The sequence below is a fragment of the Hipposideros armiger genome, unplaced genomic scaffold (assembly GCF_001890085.2).
Source record: "Hipposideros armiger isolate ML-2016 unplaced genomic scaffold, ASM189008v1 scaffold_918, whole genome shotgun sequence".
NCBI classification, from domain to species: Eukaryota; Metazoa; Chordata; class Mammalia; order Chiroptera; family Hipposideridae; genus Hipposideros; species Hipposideros armiger.
The window spans coordinates 525,260-538,625 of NW_017732268.1; the positions used below are offsets into that span (position 1 = coordinate 525,260).

General features: G+C 36.8%; 1 protein-coding gene across 18 annotated transcripts in view; it reads right to left on the bottom strand.

The window, feature by feature from the left end:
- Nucleotides 1-3,993: 3,993 nt before the first annotated feature.
- Nucleotides 3,994-13,366, bottom strand: part of NIN (ninein) — a 132,617-nt gene continuing 123,244 nt past the window's right edge. For 11 of the 18 annotated variants that reach the window (XM_019630470.1, XM_019630477.1, XM_019630467.1 and 8 more), the window contains 2 exons: nt 9,479-9,592; nt 3,994-7,189 (listed from right to left, as the gene is read on the bottom strand). In XM_019630470.1, the coding sequence (XP_019486015.1) occupies nt 6,980-7,189; nt 9,479-9,592 (324 nt within the window). In that variant the 3' untranslated portion in view covers nt 3,994-6,979. Of the gene's footprint in view, nt 7,190-7,323; nt 7,413-9,364; nt 9,593-11,027; nt 11,550-13,366 lie in introns of those variants that run through there. The other 7 variants (XM_019630481.1, XM_019630476.1, XM_019630488.1 and 4 more) reach the window with 5 other exon arrangements.

A 13,366-nucleotide genomic window follows, 5' to 3' on the forward strand; every position in this document is an offset into this window, starting at 1 on the left:
GAGGTGCCCCTTGGTGCCAGTTAAAAAATCAGGGCTTCAGACGAGTGTTTAAGCTCCTTTCTGGGAGGTACTGGTGAGCTATAGTGAGGCCGAGGGAGAGCACAATGATGGCGACCTCCAGCTTACATTCCCTGAGAGCACATCCATAACCTCTAGATATGTGGCAAATCAGATGTCTGCCCCCCAGGCTGAAGCTCCAGAACAAGTAAATAGGCCTTTTTCACAGAAAGACTGGGGGTATGTTTCAGTTTGCTGTCTGTGTAGTGTTCTGGGGGTGGTAGCCTGCCAAGAACTGTCTCCAATTGATACAGTTCTGTGGGAACCAGGAACACAAGCCCCCCTGGCCACCACACCCAGGAAATCAAGGAGCATCCCCTCTGTGGACTTCATGCTCCTGCTGGTTTTCATGGTGCCATGGGAGAGTGCAGGGCTGGAGTGCATTTGCTGGCTTTTGCAGGGCAGCAGGAGAGCACTGGGCAGAGGCACACCTGCAGATGCTATCAAGGTAGGGGAGAGCACAAAAATAGTGCCCACCAGCACACCTGTCCCTGGAGAGAATCCCAACAGGCTTCTGCCCCTCCGGCAGATGCTTTAACATTAGCAAATGAATTTCTTTTACATATAGTCTAGGTACTTTCAAACTTCTGCTTTTGCACTGGGTCTCAGGGTGAGTGAGTCTCCACCTGAGTGCTTTAAGTATCTCAGTCTCCTGCATGTGAGCCCCATTGGTTTTTCAAAGCCAGACATTTTGAGGGTTCATCTCTCCACTGCAGGTCCAAGTGTTGAGGTGCCTGATGTGGGGTACGAAGCCTCCACTCCTCAGGGAGAGGCTCCAGATTGTTACTTGCTGCACCAGTGGTGCAGTTTTTGGTCTCTGCTTCTCCTACCCATCTTGATGTGTCCCTTTTACCGTTTATTGTGAAGGAGCTGTTCACCTAGCTTTCAGGTCCTTTTAAGAAGGAATAGTTTTTTATATAGCTGTAGATTTGGTGTCCGTGGGAAGAGATGAGTCCAGAATCTTCCTATGCTGCTATCTTAGACTGCTCCGTTATAGCATTTTAATACTGGATAACTTCTTAGTGCCTGGCATGAGGTTGGTGCATATTGATTGCTTGAGATCTTGAAGATGGATAAATCTCCAAACAAGAAAGAGAAATGATTGGTAAACACACATCTGGCTGTAAGGATGGTTCAGGGTCATTTATTTTGCCATAACTAGTAAAGCACATCTCATGTAATGATTTCTCAGAATTAAATATGATTTTAACACAAGGGTATCCAGCTCTATTGTCCATGGTTGCCTACTCTTTAGTTTACACCATTTCACTGATTCAGTTTTACAGTTCCCCTTTGTGGAATATTGTTTTTAAAAAGATGTCCTTTTGTCAAAATTAGCTATTTTTTCTGATTTACAAATGAGACAAAACTAAAAAAAGGAATAAAAAGCACTTTTGTGACTTATGACATTTTGTCTACATTAAACTTTTCAATCAACAGATTATAGACATTTTGCATGATTTAGGTAAAAATTCTGGTCTTCTGGACAAAATTTAACCAGTGTTATGGAAAAATGTATATCAGGTATATATTAGAGAGAAAGTATGACTTTTTCAATGCAAAATGAATAAAAGAGACTACAAAACAAACAGGTTACACTAATCTCAATGAAGTACAGAATCACCTATAATGCTAGGTTAAGAAACTTCCTCATTTTCTACATTAAAACACCTGAAGATACTAATCTTCCTTAGTGTCCATAGCACTGAGTCCATCAACAAAACTTGATAATTTTATGTATGAATTTATTGTTTTCTAAAATTTTGTGCATAAATCTTACTATTCTACCCCAATCAGATCATAAACAGAAAACCAGGACTGTTTTATATTTTTCTTTAGAGTGCAGTGCACATAGTAGTTATTCAGCCTACACTGATTAAATGTTGTTTGCCAGCAGTAGAAATTGATACAAGTGTTACAACATATTAATACAGATAAACCTGGGACTTGAGTCCTGAGTCCTCTCCTTAGCAAGCTGAATGGCCTTAAGTTACAACTTTGCTAAGTTTCAGTTTTCTCATCTGTAAAATGGGGATGATAGGGCCAGCCAAGTGGTGCATTGGTTAAGAGCTGACTTGGGACGCCAGAGGGCCCCAGTTCGGATCCCACATATGAGGGCCAGTGACACTGCCCTCTACAGCTAAGATGCTGAACAACAGCTCAACCTGGAGCTGGGCGGCCGTGAGTCGCCGGCGATGGTGTAGGCTGCAGCCCATGCGCAGTGGGCTGCCATGGGCTACTGTGTGTAGCCAGCAGCCAGTGTGAGCGGCCAGTAGCCGCCTTGAGCAGCCATCCAGAAGCCAGTGACTGATCTGCCTCACCCGGGAAGAGCACAATGATGGTGCCAACTTGGGCCAGTGAAGCAACGTCCTCCACAACTAGAGTGAAAACAAAAAGGACAGCGACTTGTCTGTTCCCCTTCCCCTAATTCCCCAGTGCTGTTCCCATCCCCCAATTCCCCAATAAAAAATTTTAAAAATATATTAAAATGGGGATGATAATAATAGTTCTTGCCTCATAAAAGTAGCGTGAGGTTGGTATAAAAACTTTTAAATAAATAAAACAAGGCTCATGAGATGGGTCTAGTTTGGCCAACACTTCTATTACATATTTCAGCATTCAGCATATTAATTTAATGTGCTTTCAGGTTCACTTTTTGTGCCTGTAACTGCACATAGCTCATTATTCATAAGCAGCATAACTAAAAAAGTCTGAGTCACCCATAAAGACGGCAAAGAGAAATAAAGCCACCTCTGAAGCACCCAAAATTCCAAGCAGGGCCTTGCCTAAGGTTAAGTCAGGATTCTAGAAGTAAATTATGAACCACAAGGACAGGAACCCCAAACTGGCTGGTGTGAAATTATCAAAGTGTGACAGAAACGGCATACCAAGGCTCTAAATCACATACTGACCATCTTTTTAAAATGCATAATCTGATTCATTAGGTCTGAATTGGAGGCTGAGATTATATATTTGCAGAATTTTTAGTGCAATATTTTGATGCTTCCACTCTAAATACCAATGATAAATACACTGAAACAGTTCATGGTATATAGAAAACAAGAGCCATGTTTGCAAAAATTATTTATTTACATTTTAAGCTCACATTAAAATCTTTCAAGGATAGAATGGCTAAAATGAAATATACAAAGTCAATATAAACACATACATATTAATCTTTATCTGAGAAGAATCCTAGAGATGGCTTTAGATGAACTCAGGTTTTCCTTCACAAAACCAATGTTCCCTTAAATCATGTGGTGATAATGTCTTCCCATAAGAATAAATTAACTATCTTTCAGAAAAGCTGAGAAACAAAAAGCTAACTTGGATTTATTATTAAACAGCTGTCCATATGCCATAAAACCAAAATTGTACAATGCTGAGATGTTCAAATAGGTCCAAATATGATATTAGGTATATGTTTTAGATATGGAACGCTTTGGTTATTAGGCTTTGACTTGGTTTTTGGCTTACTTGTATATCATTTCAATCATAATTCATTCAAAATCAGTACTTAATACTATCATAAGTAATTCATTCAAAATCAGTGCTGACTTAATACTATTACAAAGTACTTAACCTTGCCTTGATTGGAAATACTTTTAAGATGCTGACAATAGCAACACATTTCTCTTTTCCTTCACTCAGAAAAAAGAAACCACAGAAATAAAGAATTCATTCCCACATGTTAAAATCTACCATAATGTCTTATTCATTCTTCAAAAAAAAGAGTTCCTCATAATAATACCTGCCCTGGGGATTGGTACCTTATTGAAATACTAGACCTGTAACAGCTCCTCCTAGACCTTGGAAGTGTATGACTTGGTGACCTATTTATGTAAAATATGCTTAAGATTAAATATCCAGTAATACCTTGGTTTGCAAGCATAATTCGTTCTGGAAACAAACTACTCATATTGCAAGACATCGCTCGTTTACCACATTAAAATGTATTAGAAATGTTTGCTCATCTTGCAGAACACTTGCAATCTAAGGTTTTACTGTATAAGCAATGTATTTGAAGCTTCTGAGAAGGATTTGCTTTTAAAATAGTTTTAAAATCTGGGTTAAGATTTTTAGAAAAATAAATAAAATACTGTGGTGGTTCTACCCCACCCCTTCTACTTCTCTCCCTTCACGAATTTGAGCTTAAGAGCCCAGGGTTCTAAAAAGCAAAGCAAAATAGAACAATGTAGGTTTTACTATCCACCTTTCCCTCTTATCTTAGTGCAATGTATTATCACAAAGGCAAACTTGCTTCTCTTTCCTTGAAGTGAAGATCCTGTCTTTTAAGACAATTTAAATAACTGTTCTTAGGAAATCAAAAGAAAGTTTAACCAGTGCTTTTAATAAACAAGCAGCTATAAATGCCTATAAAATAATACATAACTTGTGATTTTAAAGACTGCTATTATAAAGTCTGAAAGCAAAATCTAAACATTTAACAGTTTAATCTCTTTAAAAGGTCTGTTTTTAAAGCTATAAGCTATATTATAAATTGCCAGTTAAATTCCCACTCTAAACTACTTTATAAAAATAAACTGCTGCACAAATGTATAAATTTAAGGTAACTATATATTTCTCATGTTGATCTTTTTTTCCAGTCTTATAAGTGCAGTAAAGCAAGAAAGTGAGCACTTAGATGTTGGTTAAGTTAAACTTCATTTGAGCAGCATTTTGATTTTAGGATAAAGAGATTCTAAATGTAGTCTAAAACTTTCCATAAAGTCATATTCACATTCACTGTACATTTTATATACACATAAATACAGATTTATAAGAAATAAACAAATTGACCTATACGTTTTGTAATGTAAAAAATAAAAATACATGTGATCACATGCTAAGTCAGCTATTTGAGAAATATGCTTGGTGTTCGGTTCTGATGGCAATAACCTTGAGTAACTTGAAGCATATCACATAAGTACACCACAGATACTTAACTTAGCCTAGGCCTATCCACAGTTTTAAGTGAAAAGGATTCTCTATTAAATCCAATGCCATGAAAGTAGTTGCATTTACCAGTAACGGTTGCACTGGAAAAGAAAGATGAGGGAAGGCATGATAGCAGATATCAAATGCTTTGAAGTGTAATTATAGGGAAGGATTAAATAATTCTTTTTTCAGGGGGAAATCAGGACTTTCTGATAAGAGCTGTCCAAAAATGGAAAGGTTTTGCTTCATGAATGTGAACTCCCAGTCCCACAAACAACCATGCTTTGTCAGGGCTCTTGTAGCGAGGACGCCTGTGTTGGCAGGAGGGACTAAATAGTAGATGGTTAGGCCCCGAGGAAGTCTAAAGTTCCTTGGTGCAAATTATTTTGCTGAGATTGAGTTGCTGACATTATATGACTTCTTAAGCAGTTGGCTTCATCTTTTGTTCCTGCCCATAAAGCAGTGTTTGATTTTGCTGTTACACCTCTTGTAAATTGATGGGTTTGGGCCTTCCTGGGATACATCAAAGTGAATTTTTTAAATCTAATTGCTCTCCCAAAAAAACAAATAGGTGGCTTGAGGAGCTTTGTAATTATCCTATACCTAATAAGTTCTCCATCAACTGCTGGCTGATGAAGGCTACAACATAAGATTTTACTTGGGGGATAAAAAGTTATCCAATCTAAAATGTGTACTGTTCTATAAAGTTAGGGTCTGGAGACTGAATAAGAAATCCTATTTGATACTCGTTAACCTCGGCTGGCATGCCAATGCTTATCACAGTAAGAAGTTCTTATTATATATCAGATCTGAGGTGTAGAGGAACAGGAAGCGTGGAAATGGACCTACTTAACCAGACAAACAAGCAAATAATAACTCTTCCATAAATTAGAAGAGGTTTTTAACTTTATAATCAAGGCATTTTTTTCAGATTACATTTACTAAAAGTATAGAAATAGAAATCCCACTATGGCTCTAAATATAAGACAAATAAATAAGGTCCCGTGGTTTATACATTTCAAATTCTGAAAGAGGCCCTATGGTATTTCAGGAAGAATTGTTTAAAGTATTGTTCCCTGAGTTCTTTTGGCAACCCCAAATGTAAGGTCATGAACTCCAAGACTTGAGAGAGAAAGAAACCCACAGGATGTGCTTATCTCTCTTCTAAGAGTAGCTGTTTCCTCCGAAGTGGTTTGTCCAGTGCTTTCCCTATAGTTCGAATGCTTTAAGGATGTGGCTTTATCCATTTTTCAGAAGACAAGCTCCCAAATGAAACTTATAAGGAGGAAAAAAACGGGCTCTTTAAAGAAAGTAAAGTTTTAACATTAGCTAACAGTGCAGTTGAGTAAATCAGTTTTATATCTATAATACATCAAGAGTGCTAATACTGTCACAGGTATTAGAAGGCAGAGCTCTATAGGCTCTGGCTTTTCCAATCTCAGTGCTTACTGAGCCCAGTTTCTGTTACCAGACAGAAAGTCTACCAAACAGTTCAAAGAACCAAACTATTAGAAACAGAATGACTTTTCCATATTTAAATGTGAGGAAGGCATACATTTGGTTTACAATAAAGATCAAAACAACATTAGATCTCAAACTTAAAATATCTGGAATTTACAGATTGATTTGTATATAATAATTATTTTTAAAAATTCATTCAAAATTGAGGTTTTAAGGTTCTTGAATTGTTTTCAAAGTCCACCTCCTTGGTGACTATTAGAATATTTTAAAATTCAAAACTTGGGAGTAACTGAAACAGTGAAATGTGAACGTTTGCAACTCCCATTAGAGTCTATTTAGAAAAGCTCATTACAATGAATGGAGGCTCCAATTCTGTTGCTGGCACTTTTAGGTTAGGCTTAACTTTATACAATTAAAAGTTTTTTAAATAAATAATAATTTTAAAAAAAGGTTGAGAGAGCCTACTGAAATGTTCCATCCATTTCAGCAAAGTGCACAAATCTGAGTGTATCCTTTGGTTTTGCTATGATCTCAAGGGAGGTGTGGAAATCAGTGGTGCTGGTGTCAGATTCCTGACTATATTACTGAGGCTGGCAATCTTCTCTTCTAGGAGGTAATTTTTCTTCTCTGCGGTTTTTTGTAGCTGTTCAGTCATTTCCAGAGCTTTCAGCAACTGGGCATTTTCAACAAACAAATCCTTCACCATGGCATCTGCTTTAGTATTCTTGCAGAGCTAGAAACAGAACCAGAAACATCTTGACTCCATTTCTGTAATTCTTTTCAGTTAAAGTCTGATATAAGGACAGTTGTTTGTAAAAGCAAATGGCTTCTATCAATTACATTCTTTTAGTTTTTACAATACAGCTTTAACATCAGATTGGCATCAGAGAGACAAGTGGAGAAAATCCACTTATTCCAAGCTGTTTCTCTGCATAATATGTTTGTAGAAGTCACTGCTAAAAAGAACAAATAGATATTTGAGGGTTCAAAGATGAAAGTTTGTTTCCCCACCAAAATAAATTAGGTATTATTCCTCTATTCATTCTCTAAAATATCAGAATACTTTTATAACTTACATTTCTGAGGTATAGAGTGTTAACTGTGTTTAACTCTGTTCTTAACACCAGATGCCTGAGCTTCCCATTCATAGCTACAACCTACTGATTATTTTCAAGTGTCGTTCGTGTATTATCACAAAGAGTAAACTTTGGGCAGTTACTTTTCCTTAGCGCCTCCTCTTTTGCAGAGAGCCTGTCTTAGAGATATATTCTAATCTTTACGGTTAGGCTACATAGTCTAGATTAAGGTGGGAAAACCTGTCAGCAGCCTTGGCATAATTTTATTATTGCTCCTGTTAATATCTTCTACTCCCCCTTCTCTCGTTGTTCCGTTAACTCCTCATTTTATACCCAAGTTCAAGCAGAGCACATAAAAGCATAAAAGTTTAAAGAGATAAAAAACAACTAAAGAATAACTAGATAATTTATTAGCATTTCATAGGGCAATGATTAGACTATAACACTGAAGCCCAGAATCTAGATGACTGGCAAGTGTAACATACTAACCTACTCTCTGCTGAAACGTTCTCAGACAACTTTCCCCCCCTCCCTCTCTCCCTTCCTTTGATGGCTCTTTATCACCTACAGAATGAAACCCAAACTCCTTGGCTTGGTGCATAAGGCCCTCTACTGCCAGCTCCTCCCTCTTTCTCCAGTTTCTTCTGCTTCTCCGAGGGCAGTGTTATTCCAAACCATTAAATCCAAAGTGTTGGCAGATGTCCACACCCCATATGTTGTCATAACTCCATGATGTTTCCATAGCCTAGAATAAACTTCCCACATTTCTTCACCTGTTAAAATCTTATGCAACCCTCAATACTAGGTTTAAGAGGCCTTCAGGAAATTTTCTTTAAACTACCTGGGTTGGATCAAGTATTTCTTCTCTATGTTCCCCTCTACTGAAAATAAAGTATACCCCATTTCTTTTATTTTTGAAACTACTACCTGGCCAAATCCTTGGTACTTAGTTAGTAAACTACACTTCACATGGGCAGACATTTTGTTTTGTTCACTGCTGTATCTCTAACAGTAACTATGTATTGAATAATGAATGATGAAAGGATTGAACTAATAAATACTGTACAGGATCTTTTCTTTCCATTCTGTGTATTAAGGTACGGGGCAAAGTAAAGTTCCCATCTACCTCTGTATTAAGACCCTCTCTTGAGATTCTTCTTAAATTTTATGCATCTAGAAATCCAGGTTGGACAATTTCTTCCCTCCCATCCCATCCCCACCAGTTCGTCTCAATCTCAGTTTCCAAAGAAGCTATAAAATTGCCCTAGAAAGTAACCCTTTCTGCATGTCTTTTCAGTGGATGCACATATAATTTCTAAACAGAGGCCACATCTGCCACCAGCAGATGAAAAAGTTCAAGCTCCTTAGCGGTCTTGGAATTCAGGGTCCGGATTCAAATTCAAAGCATAGCCTTTTGAGTCTGGTTATAGTCATAAGGTACTTTTTGAGGTTGTCATAGGTGTTACAAACAGGAAAGCAAAAGTTCTATTTATTATCTTCCATTTTTTTTTCTTTTTCTTAGGTGAGCCATCCTGCCACCTATTGGCAGCTCAGCGGCAGCTCAGCTCGGGCCGGGCATCAAACCGCTGTTGCTCCGAGCTTGCACTCTTGAGCGAGCTCTTAACCAACTGAGCCTCTCGGCCGGCCCCCTTTTTTTTTTTAACCAATATAAAATCTAGGGATATTTCCTGTCTTGAGCCAAAAAGAAAAAAACAAAAAACTATGAGTCACTGTTACATGCCTTTAAGGAGCTTTAGAAGAAATAATGCAGAATACAGAATTCATATTTTTGAAGTGGTATGAGGGAAAGTGAATCCTAACTTCCCCTATACATAGTAGAATTTGTCTTTGTTAGACAACAAAAGTTAATGGTAATAAAAGAATGTAAAATTGGAGCTAAAAGCAGAATGTAAGGTAGGTGGGTAGAGATGACCTGGGAGGCTCACTTGTTCTTTGAGCTGATTCACTTTCTCCTGAAGAAGCCTTTTCACCAGTTTAAGTTTCTGTTCAACTTCTATCATTCGTTCCTCCATGACAGTTACCAGTTGTTCCTGGTTTCCCTAAAGGAAAGAAAAAAAAAAGTATTATCACTTGGAAATCATGCCACGCTGAAAACACTACTAGTTTATTTTCCCCATAAGATGCCTACAGAAAGGACAGCAAATGTTTGCCTCTGTAACAGGAATGGTGGATTTCTGATGAAATGGGAGTTCTGCATGTGTTGTACATGTTAGAAAAGTAATCCTATCAGAGAAAGAATCAAAGATAAAAGAAAAAAGAATCTTACCTGTGTTACCATCTTCCCCTGAGATAAAGCAAAATTCTTAAAACCCATAAGTTGATACCTGTGTGCACGTCTAGTAAAATCTAGATATCCAAAGTAAATTAAAAGATGGGTATCAACCTTCCATCTATGACTTGGGTCTTTGCCATGCTGTGGGACTGTCAACAATATAACAAAAACTGAGTTTATTCAGGATCACCTAAAATTCCCAATCAGCTTGCAATATATACATCTGACTTTCCTTTGAAGTGGCTGGTTACTGTGAGGGTGATAGTATTTGTTTCTTCATGATAATCAGCCTCTTCCTGCCAATTATTCTATGGGGAGCCAAAAAAATGTATACACATGACTTGTATTCATCATTTGTTATCTGTATACATTGAGTATTACAATTTTAATACAGTTTTTTCCCTTTCTTAAAATGTGTATACATTTTTTTGGCACCCTCTGTATTTATCTGTTTCCCAGTTTGACTTGTCAGTGTGAAGCAAACACCTGGATTGGAGGATGGGTTTAGCATGAGAACAGATTTATAATCACGAATATTCTCTCCACAAACAACTCCTAGATAAAACAATCGGGCAGAAATGAGCCCTGGCTTCTCTTCCTCTCCGCATACAACAGTGACAGATTAAAGAATATATGAGTTGGGGAGAGCAGAGGGACCTAGAGAGAGATGTAGAGTGCAATTCACTGCTCCTCCCCACAGTCCACCAAAATGTCCACGTAAGGAATTTCACATTTGAAACGGTTCTTTAAATACTTAAGCAAAACTAAGGTGTTAATGGCTGATGGCATAACCCACCTTTTAAAATATTCTCAAAAAGGCATCCTTTAAAAAGCACGCAGAATGACCAAACATGAGTTGAAGGCCAACATTTTTTTCGTTATTAAATAATAGCATTTATTCAAACATAAAAGAAACAACTAAACAATGTGACTAATTTGAAGACAAAAACTGTAGTAGGCAAAAGTCTAATGCAGAAAGTAAATTTCAAGAAATCAGGCCCTAGGCATCTTGCATTTAAAAATCCTATATTTTAAGATATAATGGCTTTTTAAAGTTCAAACATAAAATGGAAAATGCCTGATTTCTACTTGCCTTAAAAAAAACAAAACAAAACAAAGAACCCCCACAATAACAGATAATTAATTCAAAGAACATGGAGAATGGTAAAAGAGTGGGGAAAGAGGAAAAACAGAGGCAGTCATATATTTAAAATTTATTTTATTGTTTCATCAAAATTTTCCTTTTTCCTGTCAAAAATGTATCGTACATATACAAAACAGTATAAATAACCTTGATTTTCTTCAAATTCCATATATAAAAGTAGTACCTCTTATTAAAAATAGTTACAACATATGGAATTAGAAAATATATATAGAATACATCCTTTCAAGAATCTCAAATCCACACTCTTTAAATGATATAAATAAAATTATTTGCAACAAGCTGAAATTTGTGAATTTGATTCACAAAACCTGTCATTTCTACATAAATAAATAAGAGACATAATACTGCAAAGGCATCATCATCATCATCATCATAATTCAAAAGAGCACTTGATCAAAATAGTTTTCAGCTTATGTCTCTGTTTGTGTGGTGTGTGTGGGTGTGTGCATTTGAGGATCTGCCATGGTAAGAAATGCCATCCATAGCAGCCCAGTTTTCACAGGTGCCCAATCCTTCTGTAGGAATCTGCATGCACTGCTCGCTGCTCCGGTAGCAAGGCCTAGAGAAAGAAGGCAAGTGGTACACTTCACCCTGATGTCCAGATTACACTTATGGGGGGAGTCTCAATTCACACATTTATAATGCAAACAAGTTTTAGGCACACATAGTAACACCACATATGCAAGCAAAGCAACACAAAGGCAGAAGAAATCACATCACTCCACACACCGAGACGACGTGCAGATTCTAATAACCTTAACATGAGTGTCAGCTCAGCTACCAGAAACAGGGGACCCTATAGTGTCATTCTAGGGAGAGCAATGAGCAGCCCAGCCTGCCATCTGACTGGAGTGTTTTTTTGTTTGTTTTTTTAGTACAGAAATCTTAACCTTTTTTTGTCTACCTAATCCTGAAGTAATTAAAGCAATGGGATTTTTAATTTTTTTTAATATTGGTGGGTGGGTTGAGAAGAACGTGCTTTGAAAATAGTGTGTATGAGAAGGCAATGAGAAGAATCTTAGCCTAATCATTTGGTTTGAAAGGTCCATTAAAAATTAAAGTCAAGGTTTTATAATGCAAATCTGTAATGAAGGGTTGAAGCATCTGTCCATTACCCCACCTTCACAATTTTAGTTCAAGAATTTAATTTTAATATTTGGAAATTGAAGTGGAATGTAGGAAGCTTCTAAAAACAGATATTAAAGCACAAGAGACAATTTTTTTTTTTAAGTTTGGTTGGAAAGAATAGATGATAGTAGTACATCATGACAACGCGTAGTTAGCTACTAGGACAGGAAAAGAGAACTGCTCCAGTATATGATTATAGTGTTAATGTGACTTTGCAAAGCCACTTTGAGGGGATTACAGAAAAAGTTGGGAAATTGTTATCAAATGTCAATTGACAAGCAAGGTATTAGACAACAAAAGAGCATCCAAACCAGGAAGAATTACTTTAGAATTCTGCAAACTCAGGAGTATTTTTTATTTTATTTCTAATTCTGAATAAACTAAATGGGTAAGAGTGAAGAGACTTCTGGAAAAGGATGACGATGATGATGATTTTTTGTTTCATGATTTATTGTGTTTAATACATTCTATGATAATATACAGAGGGTGCCAAAAAATGTACACACATTTTAAGAAAGGAAAATTGTATTAAAATTGTAGTACTCAATATATACCGATAACAAAAGATGAACACAAGTCACATTTGACTTCTGCAATTACTAGAGGTGCTCAAAGTGGTTACCATTAGCGTCCAGACACTTCTGATTATGGCGAACCACTGCTTGAGCAACATTGACCAAAGTGTCCACTTGTACACATCTTTTTTTTCTGGCATCCCCGGTATATCATAATATCAATATATGAATTACATGAGGTAGGGACCAGAACCATAAGAGAAAGATGCTCACATTCTTCCAGGAGAAATGAGAAGGGAATGAAAGTTGTTTATTACATGATAAGATGTAAGATCACCAGATCAATAGTTCAGGGTTACACATTACAGCAACAGGAGCTGGGGAGATTATATAAAAGAAATTCACAGTTCTACAGATGAACTGTACTTGGTACTTTTGTACTTTCTCAGGAATAAGTAAAAGGACCTACATGTTTTCTTTCCTATAATTTCCTATAATTTTAATTCCTATAATTTCCTAGCCTAGTCCCATAGGCTAGAAAATAAGTAATAAATTGATCCTTATAAAAAAGGATGGTTATGAATGAAGCACTAAAAAGAAATAACTATTTGAAAACCTAGATAATATAAGTTTGTGTCTGGTAGTGAGCTGGGATAATGCTAATTCAAAGGGAAGGGGGAGGAAGAGCTTTATTTTCTTAAAAATACACCTTTTTTTAATGATGTCGTTTGGA